Source organism: Copadichromis virginalis, linkage group LG22 (genome assembly GCF_057382275.1).
Source record: "Copadichromis virginalis isolate Kocher_CV1m ecotype Utaka linkage group LG22, C_Virginalis_male_GT1.1, whole genome shotgun sequence".
Lineage (NCBI taxonomy): Eukaryota > Metazoa > Chordata > Actinopteri > Cichliformes > Cichlidae > Copadichromis > Copadichromis virginalis.
Window position 1 is genome coordinate 27,825,490 of NC_140638.1, and position 18,922 is coordinate 27,844,411.

The window sequence follows — 18,922 nt, forward strand, 5'->3', positions numbered from 1 at the left end:
TTTTCAGTTTCACCAATTTCAATAATTCACAGGCAAGTATTTAAGGATTTTAAAATTACGCATATTCAAGGCAGTTATATAAATAAAAACTACCGTTATTCTTGTATTGTATTATTTATTCTTTAATTATTAGAAAACATATATATATATATATATGTTTTCTTATCTATGGGGTTATTTTGTAGTGAAAGCGTTTCAGTTCCTAAACCTGAACCACACTTTTTCAACTTTCTCCACAAAACTGACCAAACCAGCCCCGAAAAATCACGTGGTTTCTGAGGTTTGCGTCTGGCTTTTTTTTCTCTCTGTGGGGGAGCGAGCACCCTTTGAAGAATTGCGCATGCGCGACAGTATTTAATCTCCCTTGCGAGTTTACGTTCAACACCTTTTGGCAGCAAAGTCTTAGCAAAGAACTTTCAAAAGTATTATTCGGCATATCTTAGCACTTGGAGTTAAATTCAGGCGATGCTTTCTTGCCGCATGTGTTTTGGAGCGAAAATTAGTTTTGGGGCTCGGGTTGGTTGCAAAGGTACTTACTGGAGCTAGTTCCGCCTTGCTCTCTCCCCTGTGATGGACAACAGCGACAAGTGTCAAAAGTAAGAAGGGTTCAATCAAACAGAACAAAAACGGAAAAATCACCAGCCTTTTGGATAAATACCACCTAGGCTGACCGAGTACGGGAAAAGGTGAGTCACCGTTGTACAACACATTGTATCGGTCTTTAGGAGCTTGAGCAACAACTGTAAGCTAATTTACATTAGCTAGCAAAGCTAATGCTACAGTAGGAGGACAGTAACCACCTGTTGCTGGCTCTTACTTAACTTTAGTTAGCAGCAGCCAGGGATTAGCTTTTGTACAGGTGCTGCTGTGATACGTTTCTGTTTCATGGGAACATACCCAACTTTTGGTTGCTCAGGGTGGAAAGAGAAAATGAAATGGAAGACAGAAAACAACGTAAAGGAATGTGTATCGAAATAGTTTCACAGGACCTTTCCCCCAATTAGCTTCTGTTATGTAGTTTCCTGTACTTGCCTGGCCTTTACTGTACACGTAACGTTGGCTAGGGCGATGCCAAATAGCTGAAAATAACCTTCTAATAGTTTCTTTCAATGCTTCTTACATGTCGTTCTCAGTGCAGACAGCAACTACTACACAATTAGCATATCCTGTGTTTTTTGTATTTTTTTTTTTTTGCCTTACTTTTGAATAACTTAAAAGAGATCTTAAGAAAGAAGATCAAGCGTTCTGAGTTATTACATCGCATTATACTAATGTCGAAATGGGCCCTGTTGGTCTAGGCTATTTGATTTCCAGAGAAGTGCATTCCATTCACATATCGGTCTACATGCCTTGACAGGCACCCGGTGCCTTTAGACCTGTTTGAAAACAGTAATACGCCCTGTAGGAGCCACAGTTTGTTTTTGTGCTAGACAGGCAGCTGTGCATTGTCCTGTTGTTGGGATATGCATTCAGATGGATGTTGTGGTTTTTTGCATTTGACCAGGACCACACTCACTGAACAAGCATACGAGAAAAATTCCATAAAAGTCAGACTACCTAAAGGTATGTAACACTATGAAGTGACGTTGAGAGACTTTATAGGATAGGACTTTTTGAAGGTACATATTTTTCAAATGGTGGGAAAAGGGATAACCACCTAATTGTTTGCCATGATTGATCTTTTGGCAGATAATCAACTATCAGTTTTGTCACAGTTGAATTTGTCACTAAATTTTAAAAGTTGGCTTTATAGAACTGTAATCCCTTTTTAATTTTGCCCTCTCCCCACCTTCTTGTAATTAATGCAGAGCAAGAAAAAGCTAGAGAATATATATATATGAAAATATATATAAAAAAGCTTTATATATTTTTTTCTCATGCTGTGAGAGATATTGTCGAGCCTTAAAAAATTGCGTGCAAGTGTAAAACAGGCTAGTTTTGTAAAGAGTTGCACATAAGGGTTAGTGGGATATAAATAGCTCAAATGTGATTATTTTAATGTTGTGGAGCTGTGGGACTTAAATTCGAATGCATGTGGCACCATGATGAAAGTGTTTCACTGAGAGCTACGCAGTTACTCATAGCTTCATTTAGTGATCGCCAGGCCTGCACAATAAAGGCAGCACAATGGCTGATTGTGCGCCTCTCAGCTCTGCACAACCCTGACCCTTTTTCCATGAGCTGAGAGTGAGCTAATTGGGAGCTTACAGTGAACAAACACGATTGTGTGAGGGGGAAAAATAAAAAATAAAACTTTACGAACTGCCAGTGCAGTACAACCGCAGCATTTCAGCTAAAGACAGACTTTTCGAAGGAATCTCGCATTACTAAAAGTGCTAACAAAAACATGAAATGACATTTAAAAGAAATGATTCAAAAAAACATATTTCATTATGCAATGGTTTGCAAGTTTTTAACATAATCTGCCATCATTAAACATTGCTTTAGTTCCATTAAAACAGAGTCAGGTCGACATTTAACAAAGTATGTTGACAGCTTGAAGTGCTAACTTTATTTTTAAGGAAAATTCTTGGACCTGGTTTAAATTCATGAGAGTAATCACTGTGGATTGGGTGTGTGGAGCTGTGAGAGTCTCATGATGTGCATTTTATGAAAAGTGACAACCAAATTAGATAAAAGTCTAAGTGGCTCAAGGAGTAATCTTTTTTGTTGAAGAAGGATAATTGACACATTGAAAAAAGGTCATGCTCTTGCCTAAAACACATTAAAAAAAACAAAAAAACCCCAAAAAGACAAAAGTGGAAAATTTTGCTGAATTTGAGATCATTTCAGGTGTTTGGAGACTAAAAACTACAGTAAACAAGAGGACAATAATATTTTGTTACGATACATTTGATATGATATATTTCAATGGTTCCTTCAAAGTATAAACACAATCCTTCCAGAATCAAACTTTTCCACTCAGCAACCATCTTTGTGAGGCCTTCAGGTCATTGTTTTCTGCAGTTATTTTGAAGCTTGTTTCCAAAGAAATTTTCAAATGGGTCTGTCCGGCATGTCTTTGGAGGATGCTTGAAACGTCTGTTATGAAGGAGAAGTCCTTCAAAATTTATGACTAATTGGCACAAAGAAGCTCCATAAAATTACTTGTGTAGTCACATCTGATGGAAAACTGTGAAAGTTCTACAAATTTGCTCCAAAATAAATATGTTTAAAAACAAACAAACTCAGAACCCTAAAGTTACATTTTTGCTTCACATGGATTTTTTTTTTTGTATAATTACATTTTCATTGGCACCTGGCATTAGCAAAATGTCTGTGTTGCTAAATAAATGCCATGCTAATGAATTGCTACTGCAAATAAAAAGTACACTTACTTTTCTACTTAAACTTTATTATTTATAAGTAAATTATCTACTCTTAGGATCTATTAACAGAGTGTAATATTTGGGCTAAATATTGTAGATGAAGTATTTAACAATCTGCATATTTTTCTTTTCCTTAGTTGAACTGCCACTTTTTGGTAGTTGTAATGTTTCCACAGAGTAGCAGTGAAGTATGGCTTTAAAATAAACTCCTTTCAGGTTTTGTTCCACAAATGTTTCTGTTCTCAGGTAAAAATAATTGTTAGCCTTAATTAACATGTTATCATTACCTGGAGAGGCCTGAGCCATGTCGCCACGTCACAGCTCTGGTTTTGGTCACATGTTGTTTTGTTGTTTCTGCTCTCTTTACTTTATCCTCGATTAAAATGTTTCAAAAAAATTCATATCGCACTTGAGATTAGGTAGGTCTAGCATACCACTTAACACTAACTATCTTGGTAAGGGCTGTACACAGTATTATCTAAATTAACTTCACTGGTCACTGGAATATAAAAACTGCATATACAGAATCACCAGTAAAAATGTTTTTCAATTAAACCTGATTTTAAAGTCTGCTGACTTTTCCACAAAAATAGTTTCAAAACGCTTTTTTTCTCCCCCTGAAAGTCATGCGACTATAATACTTTTGTGGCATTATCCCCCAGATTTAAATACAAGATTTTTTGAATACCATGCTTCAGAAAAAATCTGCTTTTCACAGAAATGTGAGGACATAACTTTGTTCCTATTACCAGACCTGAAAATCTAGCTGCTGTTTAAGTTGTGTGATGTGGGTTTAAGTCACAGAGCTAACATGGAAGCACTAACTGAAAACCAAGGTAAATCAGAGGCTGGGCTATCACCTATTCAACCTTTGGTTGTTCTGTAAAGCAGTGACAGGATTGTGTGCGTGTGTTTGCACATGTTCACGTGGTGTCCCAAGGCCTCAGTCCACTGGCTCAGCTGTTCTGGTTTTCACACTCTTGTACATGCACATAAACTGGTGCACATTAACTCACCTCTGTGTTTGCTGTGCTGCCAGCCGGCACCAGTGCTCAGAGGATATTTGAGAGCAGAATTGGGTTGCAATGGTGCTGAATAGGGCTGAACGATTATGGAAAATAATCTAATTGCGATTTTTTTTGCCCCAATATTGCGATTGCGATGCGATATGCGATTATTTTTTAAGGTCTTTGTCTTCTGTATTATTAAACAAAGACAAGCAATACATCATATAGTATGGCCAATACTATATTACATTAATTTTAAACTGTTCTTTCCTGGAAGACAGACCTCTGTTATGATGACATGAGGTGATGCATGAATTGATGACTGACATTTTTATTTAACTTCTTCAATCACAACAGTATATTTGAACATACACAATAGTTTATTTTTAGCTTACAAACATCTGAGCATAAAGTGCTGACAAGGAACCCTGGTGTAAACATTAAAATGAAAGTCAGTACAATGTGCAGATTGCAGAAATATACATAAAAAAATCAGTGGCTTTACTACACTCAGTTTTTCGACATCTGTGAACTACTAGACAGTCATTCAATTAAAAAATAATATTAAATAAATAAAACTAATAAATAAAAAATACACACATCTTACTGATCTCTGCAGTCAGTAACATTACACATAAAGTGCAAACATAATAGCAATTGTATAAACACACACACAAACACGCCTTTAAAATTTAAAGGCGTGAAATTGGACGGTCTAGTTCTGATTAGCGTCACCGCTGTCTCGGTGGAGTTTAATAAACTCGGCCGTCTGCTTCTTGCTATCTAAAATATAACCAGACACTGGTGTAAATTCTCGACTGTCTCATACTTCTGTTTAATAAGTTTTCTGTTTGACGTTTAGTCAGCTGTGTGAAAACCAAGGAGGAACCCACCCGGGGGATTAATAAAGTTTTATTTTATCTAATCTAATAACTTTAATCTCAGCCAAACCGATTTACTCACGAACAAACAAAACACTGAAAAAAGCCCAACAATAACATTTTTAGGTTGTCTAAGTGACTTATATATTACGTTTAACCCGAGCAGCGAAACTCCGCGGTGATCTGAAAATGATGTGCCGGGAGTTGTGCCGTTCTCGGCCGCATCAGTAACCCTCGAGCTCCCGGCTAGCTGTCGAGCTGGTGGGTAGCAGACGCCTCTGAAAACGTCGAAGCACTTTTGCAAATATGGGATATCTTGATAAACCGAGCAGATATTTGATGTTTACACAACTACTTTCTCGCCTGAAAATATGTTAAAAGTTTATTTTGTGACCCAGAAAGATTAGTATGAGTAATTTTAAAACTTAGTAGCGGCCGCCATTGCTGGAAACTGGAGTTTGGCTGGGCCACGCTATGAATTCTGGGATATGGTAGTAATTTGGACAGCCTTCGGCACGTTGCTGTGACGTAATCGGTCTACAAATGCGGCCTCAGGAGGATGCAGCCCATGAATTTGGACATGTCCAGAGTATAATCGCAGCCTTTGCGGTTAGAAAATTGCACTTGATCATGTCGCGATATTATCGCAAATGCGATATATCGTTCAGCCCTAGTGCTGAACTTGATCTAGTGAATTATTTGTGAGTGTAACTGTGTATCAGTTTCTTTCTTTACTCATCAGTTGGAAATAAGCCTTTATCTATTTATTATTGCTTATCAGTAAGAAAGTAATAAAACTATGCATCGGTATTGGGTCAGATTGAACAGATTTATTAGTAATTATAAAAATATTATCATTAGGCAAGCAGGACCTATTTTTACATGCCATTTGCACGCATTCTTACTATTAACAGTGTGCATCTATTTATATAGTGGATGTCAGTGTTTTGAGTTAGTGCACTGTTGCGGATGTTTGGCATTTTGGGGAATACCTAGGAGTTACATGTTTAAGTAAACATATGCTTAAGAGAAGTGGAATAGCTGAAGTGAAGTACAGCGCAGCTACAGCTGTTGAGCATGTAGGCCAAGACTTGTCAAACCAGTTGGACTGAACCAAAATGGTTGAGGCAGAGGGGTTGGACAGTTGCTGAACTCAAACTCAAAGTTCAAAAGCGGAGTTGGTGCTCTTGTTTCAGTGTGAGGTAATGAGTGTTTTATCGTAAATGAGCAACTTGTTTTCCTTTTTTCATCAGTGGTGTTTGGGGGGGGATCTCTGCTACAGTCCAAGGAAATGGCACAAACTAAAACTGTATCTCATAAACTGCTTACTCAGCAGGTTTTCAAAGCAGCTCCTCTACAAGGAAGTTCACTTTTTGTGTCTTGCCTTATGTTCCTGAATGTTTGTATACTTGACAGGATCATTTTGCTGCTGAGGTTTTCCCCATTGGAACCAGAAGTCAGAAAAGGAAAAACTTCAAGGTCGCTGTTTCTGGGGGAGCATTTTATTGATAATCAATGACCTTCAGTCAAAGTAAGTTGACTCATAATGGCATTTTAAAATACAAATCTCATACAGATAACAATTATTGGCTTATTGTGCATTTTCTTCATCATGACTGCAGCTGAATTCACATAGAACATCCTGTGCTTCATCAAAAGAAAAGTAAAGAAAAGGTCTAATTCTCGCCTACCTACACTCACTCTTTTATTTTGTAATGTACACATTGTTCAGTCACACGGGCGGGGTTATACCAGTTTGTTCGCAGGAGACTTTTGACATTCCAAAGTGCAGCATGATACTGCTGTTAGGACCCACCTCTGTTGATGTCACCATGTAGCCGCACCCACTGTTTCTGACCAACTGGCAAGCGGAGCAATGCTGTGAATGGCTCCTGTGATGCTCCCTGGGAGAGAAAACACACACTGTCAGTTTGTCAATGTCAGCTGCTTGTTTGACCTTGTCATCTGGAACTTAACTATGATCAGTCACCAATCCACCCAGCTGCTTGGTCTTAAAGCAACATGACATTAAGAACAGTGATTTGCTAGCCTGGGGACGACGATGCTGCCATTAGTCCCTTGAAAGCAGTTTAATTACTTTTTGATTTTGAATTATGATGTGTCAGCCATGTTTGAACATTAACGAGAAATGTCAAAAAAACAGAAGATATTTATATATATTTTTTTAAGACTTAATGTTCAGTGTGAGTCTGAACAATAATCCTATAATATTTAGTCGGCTGTTTGATAGTTTGGTGTTAATGAGATTTAAGTAGAGCTTGTTCACATTTTTTGCACAGATACATTTTTGTGGTAACTCATACAGGGTTTAAATAAACCTCCGGAAGATTTTTGTGAAAATGCATATTGGCATAACATGCTTCACCCGACAGGCCAGCTTAACAAGTGAACTGTATATAGGTCTGTATATAGGCATAGTTTTCGTCAACATCCCTTTCTTTTCTGAAGAAAGCAAGACGATGACTAAATAAATTCAAGAGGAAAATGTTCTAGTGAAACAAGCTCCAATTGGATTTAAGTTGTGTAGAGAGGCGGGCCAGGTTTGGAAGTGAGCCAATCAGAATTAACCTCCTTGTGCAACAAGGTTAGGCTTGCAATTTGACGTGTCTGTGACAAAAACAGGATGGGAGGGGGGAGAAGCTCCCATGCTCTCTGTCTTCATAAGAAAACAGGAAGAGAAGAGTGGACTTTATAAGCCATGTGGCACAACTTTTACCGGTAAAAACACGACAAACACTTTATATTTTACTCAACTGTGATAATGTTATGATTTTTAGCCAAATTAAAACGGGGCTCAATCTAAAAGGGTTACAATGCCTAAAATAGGACTAACACAAAATGACGTTTTAGTCAAAAGACTGCCACTAAAACAAAATCAAAATTTGCTGTCAGAACAAACACTGATACGGATTAACTACACATTTAGCTTTCGGCTACATTTAGCAAGCTATTTTTATTCTGATTTATTTTGTAGCTATTATACTTTAGAGAGCATTAAAAATATATTCAGCTTTTTAAACTTTATTTACATTTAAAATATATTTATTTTTTAGAACTTATTCAGCAAAAACGATTTTCAATTTTTTTGTAGTTTATTGCACTTTTTTGCAATTTATGTAATTACTATGCACTTAATGCAGACATACCATTAAAATTTGGGCTATAATGGTTGTATTGATGTATAGCAACTTGAAATGCTCTCAAAAATGGCTCCACAGCATGTAAAAATATAATATAAGCTCTGGCGGACTTGGTTCTATGGTAGGTCTTAAAGGGTTAAATTATACTTGAGATTATGAACTCAGTGTCTCACTCTGTCACACAGTAACAGTTTTTGCTTGGTTATCTCAAAGTGCTTATGTGAAGTAAAGAATTCCAGATAACTTCTCAGCAACGGAGAAAGAAAAGCATTTTATGTCAAAGACTATTTAGTGAGCATTTTAATTTTTTATATATGTGCCTTAGTTCCTGGGAGAGTGTGCACTCCCTTTCTCTGCAACACTACAACTGCCTGATACTCTCTTAATGGTGACTTTTTTTGTGCCTTTTAGGCTTTTAGAATTGATCTGAAGTCAGTGTTTGAGCTAATTAATGCCCTATGTTGTCTTGGCTAAAAGGAGAGCTTTTGTTTAGCTTCAGTGTTCTCCCCATTAGCTGCAGAGAACATCTAATCCAGGGGTAGGCAACTCCAGCCCTCGAGTGCCGGTGTCCTGCAGGTTTTAGATGTGTCCTTGATCACAACACAGCCGACTCAAATGGCTAAATTACCTCCTCAACATATCTTGAAGTTCTCCAGAGGCCTGGGAATTAACTAATGATTTGATTCAGGTGTGTTGACACAGGGTGATGTCTAAAACCTGCAGGACACCGGCACTTGAGGCCTGGAGTTGCCTACCCCTGATCTAATCTATACGAGCAAACATGTGGCGGTTTCACTGACTGCTCTCACCTTGGTGTTTTGGTTTTTGTTTTTTGTTTTTTTGTTTTTTTTTGTCTGTTTGCCCACCCCCCCACTAAACAATGGTTTTATTTGTTTTGGGGATTGATATTTCAACAAATAGGATATTGTTTCATTTTAGTTTTTTTTCTGAATCTCTTAAAACATTTTAAACAAGAAATAAGAGTTATAAAGTCTAACATATTTTTAATGTTTGTGAAAGAAGTAACTGGAACATCTTATAACAAATAAATCTGTTATACTTGTTTAAAATGAATATTAAATGCTTAATACTTGTTTCAGGAGCTGTTGACTGCTGAGTTTGCACAGTGATGGAAAATCATGGTAAGAAAACCAAATTTTATGTTACGATTAAATATTTTATTTGTTTGACTAGATTAATTTGTGTGGAAAAGGTTTACAACAAACACAAAGAGAAGCTTCTGTAGTTTAACAGAAATGCCATCTGATAATATGAGGATGCCCATATAGGGACTGTCCTTGTGACGCATAGCTCCATTTATCAGTACAGCTATCTGATTGGCTCATACCCAGAAGACACACCCGTAGGTGAGTCGAGCTGCTGGTTTCACTCACTGCAGTGTGGCCTTGTGTCTATTTTCACTACTGATCGTTTCACCCTGTAGACGTCTTAGTATCACCATCCCATTCATTTAGCCCTGAGGATCTTTTGTTCTAGACTGAATCGTTATTCATCTGTGAAAACATAGCTGGGATGGCTGTGCAGTCTGAATATAGTTGTGAGTAAACTTTTTTTGTCTATCACGTTGATGGTAAACGCTGTTTACCTTCCTTCAAACAAGAATGTGTTTTCTGTACTTTCAGTATATCTTGTGTTTAAGTTTTAGAACATTTGTGGCCATATTCTAAGAATTAATCTCATATTACTTTAATTCATTGAAGTGCCACAATAGGGCAGAGCATAGCTGTATGTATGGCCCAGATAACTGGGCCATGGTGGAGAAGATTAAGGAAGCTCGATCTACTCATCCCTGCCTGGCACTGTGGCCAAGCAGTAAAAATAAACTGCACTTCCTCCTCAGGTCTGCTCTAAAAGTGATGCTATTGAGAAACTGACAGGCTCACATGTTTTTATGTTTCGATCCGCAGAGCTCTTTCATCATGATGAATCATTCTACATGTTTGTGTTTTGGGGTTGTCATTGTGACAGCAGTGTGGGTTTTTCTTTTGAGTAATTGAGTTAATATTTTCACAATTTTCAAGCTGCTTGAAAACCCAAAGTGCTTGTCTCCATCTGCCACTGTGCTTCTGAAAGAGTGGGAAGTATTTAAGTACCATGATAGTACTCTACAGTAATTGCCAAAGGTGTTATCATCCTGTTTGTTTTGTTAGGATTTCAAGGATTGTTGTGCTAACTACTGTCCTTGTACCAATAAGCCCACTTGTGTTTGTGCATTCCACGCATTCCTGCGTCAGAGTTGTGTTGCTGCATTTTGACTGTAGAGGGCGCTACCGTGTGGGCCACATTTTGAAGTCAGCTTCTTTTGGAGTTTTTATGTCCTTTAAACATACGGATTGTTCTCTCGCTCCTCTTCACTTTAAATATTTCTTGAAAAACCTCAAGTTTAAGCTTGCTATATACAGTACAATGGAAGTAGCATGCTATTATTCCAGTGCTGTTTTAACTTTTCTTATCTCCCTATCCTCAATCCTTTAACATTATGTTTGGGTTTTTAAAATCATGAACATGTTGTTACAGTAGACTCCTCTGTTCTTTGAGTAGACTTCGAACGACTTCTGCCAACTAAACTGTTTCTGAGTCACAGTAGAAAAAATGAACATGCTTTTTTTGTAATGTTTATCTGTCGGCTTGAAAGAGGGAACTCTACTAACTCTCACACAATGTGTAATTCAGTCATGCTTCCCCATCTGGCACTTATGAGGACAGATGTGAGAGTAATGTCCTTAGACAGCATTTACTGGATTTTAATAAGAGGTGTAGCATATTAAGTAAGAAGCAAGTGCGAACTCTACATTGGGCTGTTTTTTTTTTCCCCTGTAACCAGCTTTGATTAATTTGAAACAAAAACATTTGCACTAGGGAGCTATTGGTGTGAAGCGGAGTTTCACATCATTGCTTTAACGGACAATCCACAGGGAGTTACTGGACACCTGCACTGTGCCATTTCCTCTGCTCTGCCACTGAGCTCCACCTTGGCTCAGCTCACCTTCCACTTCTCAAGTTACCTCACCCTGCAGATCCCGCCCCCTTGCCCTTAAGGCAGTAATGTTTTGTCACTCTGTAAATTGGTAGAAGTGGGTGGTCCCATTGCGTTTGAAATCCCTCTATCCTTGATGTCTGATCCGGCCAAGCTTCAGAGATCTCCTGCTTCGAACTTTGCCCTCAAAAAATCAGTTCTAAGGAATGAAAGGCACTCCAGACTGCTGGATTATCTTATTGGTGTACCTTATTTATGAAGTCAGTGCTCCAAGAAGGGAGGGACCAAAGAACTGAGTGAGTGTGTTTGTGTTTTAAAGTGAGAGAGAAGGAGGGAGGGAGGGTGTGAGAGAGAAATAACATAAGCTGAAGGGAGGGCAAAGACTGTAGAGACTGAACGACGCAAGTGAGCAGTCAAGACAGTGTTGAGTTACAGGAGCTCTGTCTGTTTGGAGGAGAGCGAGGTGGCTTTAGTCTTACTTCTGCTGCCGCTGGCCTCAGGAGAGGCAGCGCCTGGCAGCCCAGGAGGGACAGAAGCCATAGTATGGGACACAGTGCTAGCAGCGAAACTGTGGCCCAGCAACAAGCCCAACACAACACGGGTGAGTCCAAGGCCAGACGCTCAGCACTTAACAGCTGTCATGAACATACCTTTGACTAGTTTTAACTGAGGAACAAATCTGGCAGCCAGAGGATATCATGTTGGATGGAGTATACAGAAACAGGTGTCTTCAAAGCAGAGAGAAACTAAAAGGCAGCAGGCACAGACAGGTGTAGAAGTATGCATGCAGATGGAATGTGGCGATTGTGAAATGTGCAAGCCACACAAAACTCTCTCTGTCTGCACTCATCTCCGAGTGGAACCTTATCTGAAAACCGAGATTTGGGGGTACAAGGCACCAGCTGACTCCAGCTCGCTGCATGTTTTAACTCAAACGACTTGACTCCTCGAGCCTTCCTATAATTCACAAGTCTACAGGAAACCATAAGTCTCAGTGTCTTTGGTTAAGCAAACAGCAGATCAAACACTGAGAACTGTTTTTTGCTGTTAGTAGGAAAGTCTGCATCTGGACTCACACAATTCTTACTAACAATGCAGCTCATCATTTTTTTAAATTTTTTTTATTTTAAATCGAGCATCTGTATACCACTGGAGTGTTTCCTTTCTTTTGAACAATATCTCAAAGCAGTGTGTCAGTCCTGGTCTGATGTGATGTGGTATTCTGCTGGATAGTTTCCCTTTAAACATTTTGTAACACTCGTTCCTCTGCAAAACAAGTAACACGAGAACATCTTCTTTGCTACATATTTGCTCTCCATTTTTGTCTCTGGTGTGCTGTTCTGTGGAGTTGCTATTAGTGTGTCATGACTGGCATGACTCATATGGATAGCTTGACTAGAGGACTACAGGGTATTACCAGCTAGTTAGTATAGGTTTAAGGCTTTTATAACTCTTTCAGGTGACTGGGAAAAGCTTTTCTGTTCATAGCTGGTTTATTAAAGCAAATCGGTAGCTTGGACAGATTCTGACTGCTCGCTCAGGGAGCATTAGTAGCATGCCATTTTTTCCCTCTTGACTGTGGCTCTCAGAGGTCACTGCCTTTAGGTCTTTGCTCACTCAGTGAGAAGCTGCCTTGTCCAATTGGTTTGCTGTAACACAAGGTCACCATGCCATATTTCTGACCACTTCAGTGATCTCCTAGTCTACTGCCACCCTGCCCCTCCCATTGAACTCCAAGTGTCAGGAATAGCTGTGAGAGCAAGTGATGAGTGCAGAGAGCACATAGGATAGGATTCCACACATGCATCCAACAGCCTGGTCACAACATACTTATCGAAATATATCAAAAGAAACAAATGTATTCACTTATATTTTCGATAATTTCAGCTGTGGTGACTGTAATGACTGCTGTCTGACATTTTAACTTCAAATGTCTTGTTTTGTCTGACCAACAGTCTGAATTCTATTTTTTAAGAAAGTCAAAAAGAAAATAGTCTAAAAGGAAAAAGAATATCAATATTATCCAGATTATCAGCTGGATGTTCCATATTGGTCCTGTTGAATAACTTGTGCAAATAAGATAACTAGCTGATGACATCACTATGTCTTTAGCTGCTGTGTCACAAATTTAAAAAAAAAAAAATGGATAATGGACACAATGAAGAATAAATAAAACTGCACTGGTATCGGCCAAATGAAATGGTTGCTGTCTTACTATGATTTCCTTACATGCAACAAATGCAGAGCCACACGGTGTCACCGATGTGACTTAAAGAATGCTTGTTAATATTACTGTACAACTAAATTTGAGTTGGCTCTGTGACGCGAAGTGTGAGAGGAAAATGCTTCTTGAAAAGGGGACACGGTGGAATGCTTTCCTGCCTTGTGATGGACGACACAGTGTAGTGTGGGAATATGTAGCATTGAATTAATGTTGCGATTGGTGACAAATTGCATGCATAGTTGTATATATATATCAATGTAGAAGTTACTCAGTATTACAATGATTAATCTAAAACTGGTAATGTCACTGATGCTGGAAATGAGCCACTTGAGTAATTGCTGTATATATGCACCATTTGCTGTCAACAAACATTGATCCATGATTTTATCTTATGTAGTCTAATCACATAATGGAGAATTAATAGGCTGCTCTGTGAATATGCAGATTTTAACTTGTATCAGAAATGTCAAACCTGTGATGGCCCTACTTTCACACTGTTGGTTGGGACTGTTATTTCACGAAATAAATGTCTATTTTGAATTTAAATTCGAATTGTGTCCCATGAATTGCCAGAAAACCTTCGCGCGTGTGCTCAGCCTGATGAGCTTTTTGATAGTCAAAAGCAGGATAGATGGGACGGAGCATGGGAAGTACTTGGAACATTGAGTTGGGTTTCGTTTTATGAGTAAAAAGAACTGTAGTAGACCAAAATATGCTCCCTCTTGACTCAAAGCCAAGAGATGAGATATGGAAAATTTACTCAGTGTGTCAAACTATTGGCTCAAATTGTAGCAGCCCATGGCACACACACCATCGTTATTCTGATGGTCAAACAAGCAGCCAAAAAGGATGGTAGGACTCTTCCGCAAAGAGTGCGCTCATGCATTCACCTAGTGAGAATGAGGCCCTCTACAAGATACAGAATGACACAATAATTACTAATGCAAATTAATTAATGCGTTATTTATAAAAGTTACACAAAATGCTCTCAAATAATGTGTTAATTTTTTCTTCTAAAATATCACTGTGGCAGAGTAGACACAATTTTTCCTTTAGAGTGGAGTCATTGACTTTGTAAATGGTAAATGTCAGTGTTATGATAACATAATATATTCTATGTGAATATACAGCATACGAAGTTTTAGCATTGAAGTGCAATTTGATTTGCATGGAAAAATAACCTGAGCTTTTATTGGGAACTATGAGAGTTTCAGGATGACAGACACGGTGCATCCCCATGTTGTTGTGGTTACTCATTGTTACACATACCACAGTCATGCATATATGCCACAGTCTCTGAGGAGAGTGAGACACTGTTGTCTAAGCCTGACATTACTCTAAGCAGTATGCATGATTTCATGTCTACAATGTTATTTTTCACTGTGGTCATCAGAATAACTTTGTTTTAAGTAATGATTTTTATTTACATTTTTTTCTGGTCTACATGGGAAAATTATGTGGTAAATATGTGAATCTGTGGCTCAGTGCATCAGAGATGAACATTTTAAAAGCAGCGGCAGATTCAAATTTGCCAACCTGATGGGGTCATTAAGATGTGATGAGGCTTGATTATTCAAGGCCTTGTTTGTGAGGAGAAGGATTTTAAATTTAAATCTGGATTTAACAGGTAGCCAATGAAAAGAAGCCAATATAAGAAAAATGTGCTCTCTCTTTCTAGTCCTGGTCAGTACTGTTGCTTCAGATTCTCAAATCAAATCAAATCACTTTTATTGTCACATCACATGCAGGTACATTGGTACAGCACATGTGAGTGAAATTCTTGTGTGCGAGCTTCACAAGCAACAGAGTTGTGCAAAATACAATAATGTAAAGAAGCAAAATACAAGAATGGCTACATCTGAAACTAATAAATATATGTACAATATATAATAGTATATGCATTTCTGGATGTGTATACTAAATATTTTTGTGTGTGTGTGTGTGTGTGTGTGTGTGTGTGTGTGTGTGTGTGTGTGTGCACATATTTTACAATTTAAATAGAGTAAACAATAAATAAAATGTATAAAATAAAATATACAGAGTTGAGACATGTGCAAAACAGTGGCATTACTGTACAGTATGGAGTGCATAATGTTAAAGTTCCAGTAGTGAAGCTGAGGTGTCTATGAAGTGTTCAGCAGTCTGATGGCCTGATGGAAAAAGCTGTCTCTCAGTCTGCTGGTACGGGACCGGATGCTGCAGAACCTCCTTCCTGATGGAAGTAGTCTGAACAGTTTATGGCTGGGGTGACTGGAGTCCTTGATTATCCTCCCCGCTTTCCTCAGGCACCGCTTCCTGTAGATGTCTTGGAGGGAGGGAAGCTCACCTCCAATTATCCGTTCAGAGCACCGCACTACTCGCTGGAGAGCTTTGCAGTTGTAGGCGGTGCTGTTGCCATACCAGGTGGTGATGCATCCAGTGAGGATGCTCTCAATGGCACAGTGATAGAAGGTCCTGAGGATGCGGGGGCTCATGCCGAATCTTTTCAGTCTCCTGAGAAAGAAGAGGCGCTGCTGCGCCTTCTTCACTGTTTTGTTTGTGTGTACTGACCACGTAAGATCCTCAGCCAGGTGTACACCAAGGAACCGGAAGCTGCTCACTCTCTCCACAGCAGCGCCGTTGATGGTGATGGGGGTGTGTACTTCTCTGCACCTCCGGAAGTCCACTATCAACTCCTTTGTCTTTGCGACGTTGAGGGTGAGATGGTTGTCTTGACACCAGTGGGTCAGGGCGCTGACCTCCTCCCTGTAAGCTGTCTCATCACTGTTGGTGATAAGACCGACCACTGTAGTGTCGGGTTTTGGATTGACTGAAGGTTTTTTAGGACATTCTGATAAAATAAAAAAAAAAAAAAATTACAGTAGTCCAGCCTAGAAGTAATAAACTAGTTTTTTAGCATCACTCTGAGATGGGATGTTTTTGTAATTTTAGAGATATTGTGCAAATGGAAGAAAGCAGTCATACATAGTTCTGTAATATGTGCATTGAAGGACATATCATGGTCAAGAATGACTCGGTTTTATCAGAATTTAGAAGCGGTCTCTGCTGCAACTTCTCTGCCTGTTCTGGTCTCCTCTGTGCCTTTCTCTTTTTTTTTTTTTTTTTCTTTTGTGAAAAGGCTTTAGCTGAACTGATAACTAAGGGTGTTATAGGCTGGCCTCCCTACTTCCCATTATGAATCCTATTGATCATATTTGGGGCAGTGTTGCATTTTAACCCTTTAAGACCTACCATAGAACCAAGTCCGCCAGAGCTTATATTATATTTTTACATGCTGTGGAGCCATTTTTGGGAGCATTTCAAGTTGCTATACATCAATACAACCATTATAGCCCAAACTTTAATAATATGTTTGCATTAGGTGCATAGTAATTACATAAATTGCAAAAAAGTGCAATAAACTACAAAAAAATTGAAAATTGAAAACGAAAATAAATATTATAGTGCAAATTTGCAAAATAACAGCATATGCATCAAAATAAACTATTTCCAGCAGTGCAATATGAGTCCTAAGCATCCCAGAAACGACACAGAAAGTCATAAACTCAAACATAACTTTTTAAAACACAAGTATAGGCTCATAAGGCCCCGATCGTAAAAAAACTACATTTCCGCAAAATGACGTCACTTCCGGTTTCGGGCAGGTCATGCGGTCATGTGATAGTTCGCGCTGATGGACGTAGGAAGTGTTACAAACAGCTGATCGGATCGGCGAAGCGTGTTTCTGGAATATCATGTTTTTGTTGCTGCAAGTGCTTTTTATGCAGTTTTTGCAAAGCTATATGTGGAAGGAAACTGTGACCTAGGACAAGCTGATGGCATAAGATGTAAGTACAACTCCTCCGGTTTCATATGCAAAAAAAATTATTGCGCTAGCTTACGTGGTTGCAGAGCTACCGGGATTTAAAAATAGTTACGCAAAATGGAGCGTGCCCGCTCCGATCGGCTGTAAAGGGTTAATGCCCCTTAGCATAATTAGTCACTAGGTCAACCTGCTTTGCAACAAAGCTGGTGGAATCCCAGATATTTTTCATTGAATGCTGTTTGTCAATCCCCCATCAATCAACACAGGCAGTTGGGTTGGAGCTGCCGGAGAGAGTGTCTCCTGTGAGATTGTTGGGTGGTCAGAGATGGGAGAGTTTCAGATGTGACTTGGCCTTTGATCAACAGTGACACACTGATGCCTGAACACGCCTGCCCTTAATAAACAATTCTTTCATGAGATCATTCAAAAAACATCCGGGCTTGAGCCATGGATGACCCCCCCCCCCCCCCCCCCCCCCCCCCGAGGATTTCAGAGACAAATGGTGGGGGGTTGGTCATTAAATGCCATTTTGAAATATTCTGTCAGTTAACAGTTTGATGGATGACCCTGCTGCAAATATTTCATCAGGTCGTTATAAATTAAATGCATACAGATCTGTGTCAGAGGCAGCCCTGTTAGTGTGGCTGTGGTGGATCAGTATTTTTTGATAGCTTGTGGTTAACACCAACACTAGGGCTGGGCCATATCATACTGTTCACGGTAATACCGGTATAACGTTGGGCAACAATAAGACAATGAAATATCGCAATAGAATATGGGTAAAACGCGCCTTTGTTTTCATACGCACATGGTGGAAAAAGCATGGCGGCGACGGAGAATGAGAAGGGCGAAAGCGGATCGTTGAATGAAACGGATGAACCAGAATTTGTTTGTAAAAATGCTGCAACTTCAGTGGTGTGGAACTGGTTTAGCTTTCGTCCGTCAGATACACACCAAAGCACTATTTTTGGTAGAGCATGCTTAAAATCAATCCTTTGATTTTTCTGAAAATCGTCAGCACCCCTTATAATCCCGTGTGCCTTATGTATGAATTCTGGTTGTGTTTACTGACCTCAAAACGATTTTATGTCGTACACGGCGCTCGAAAATCTGTCAAATGTTTTAGTACGACTTTGCTAAGCTACGAACCCACACCGCTTGATGGATTGTCGGAGCATTACAGCTATCGTAGGCAGGCGCCTCGCAGAGTGATACGTACTGTGCTTCAACATAATATTACCGTATTGTGTGTGTATGACCTCTTTAAGTTTCGTGGACATTATACATGGTCATGCTGAGGATATGTCGGCCAATTTCCACTGGAAATGCCTTTTGGTTAAACTGTCAGCAAGGAATTTGCATTTTCACTGTTAAATTTTTATATAACTTTAATGCACATAAAAAAAAAAAAAAAAAAAAACCCCAAAAAAACCAGCTGCTTGTTTAAGTGAAAATACATTTATTTATTTTTTTTTCTTTAGCACTAATAAAGTTGTGGAGTTGTAAAGTATTTTGTC

General features: G+C 39.0%; 1 protein-coding gene across 5 annotated transcripts in view; it reads left to right on the forward strand.

Moving 5' to 3' along the window:
- The first annotated feature begins 320 nt into the window (after window positions 1-320).
- phactr4a (phosphatase and actin regulator 4a) overlaps window positions 321-18,922 on the forward strand; it is a 36,612-nt gene continuing 18,010 nt past the window's right edge. Inside the window, exons 1-3 of one of the 5 annotated variants that reach the window (XM_085445283.1) lie at window positions 321-686; window positions 6,634-6,748; window positions 9,479-9,520. In XM_085445283.1, coding sequence (XP_085301409.1) covers window positions 9,508-9,520 — 13 coding nt within the window. In that variant the 5' untranslated portion in view covers window positions 321-686; window positions 6,634-6,748; window positions 9,479-9,507. Of the gene's footprint in view, window positions 687-6,633; window positions 6,749-9,478; window positions 9,521-10,928; window positions 11,978-18,922 lie in introns of those variants that run through there. The other 4 variants (XM_085445282.1, XM_085445285.1, XM_085445284.1 and 1 more) reach the window with 4 other exon arrangements.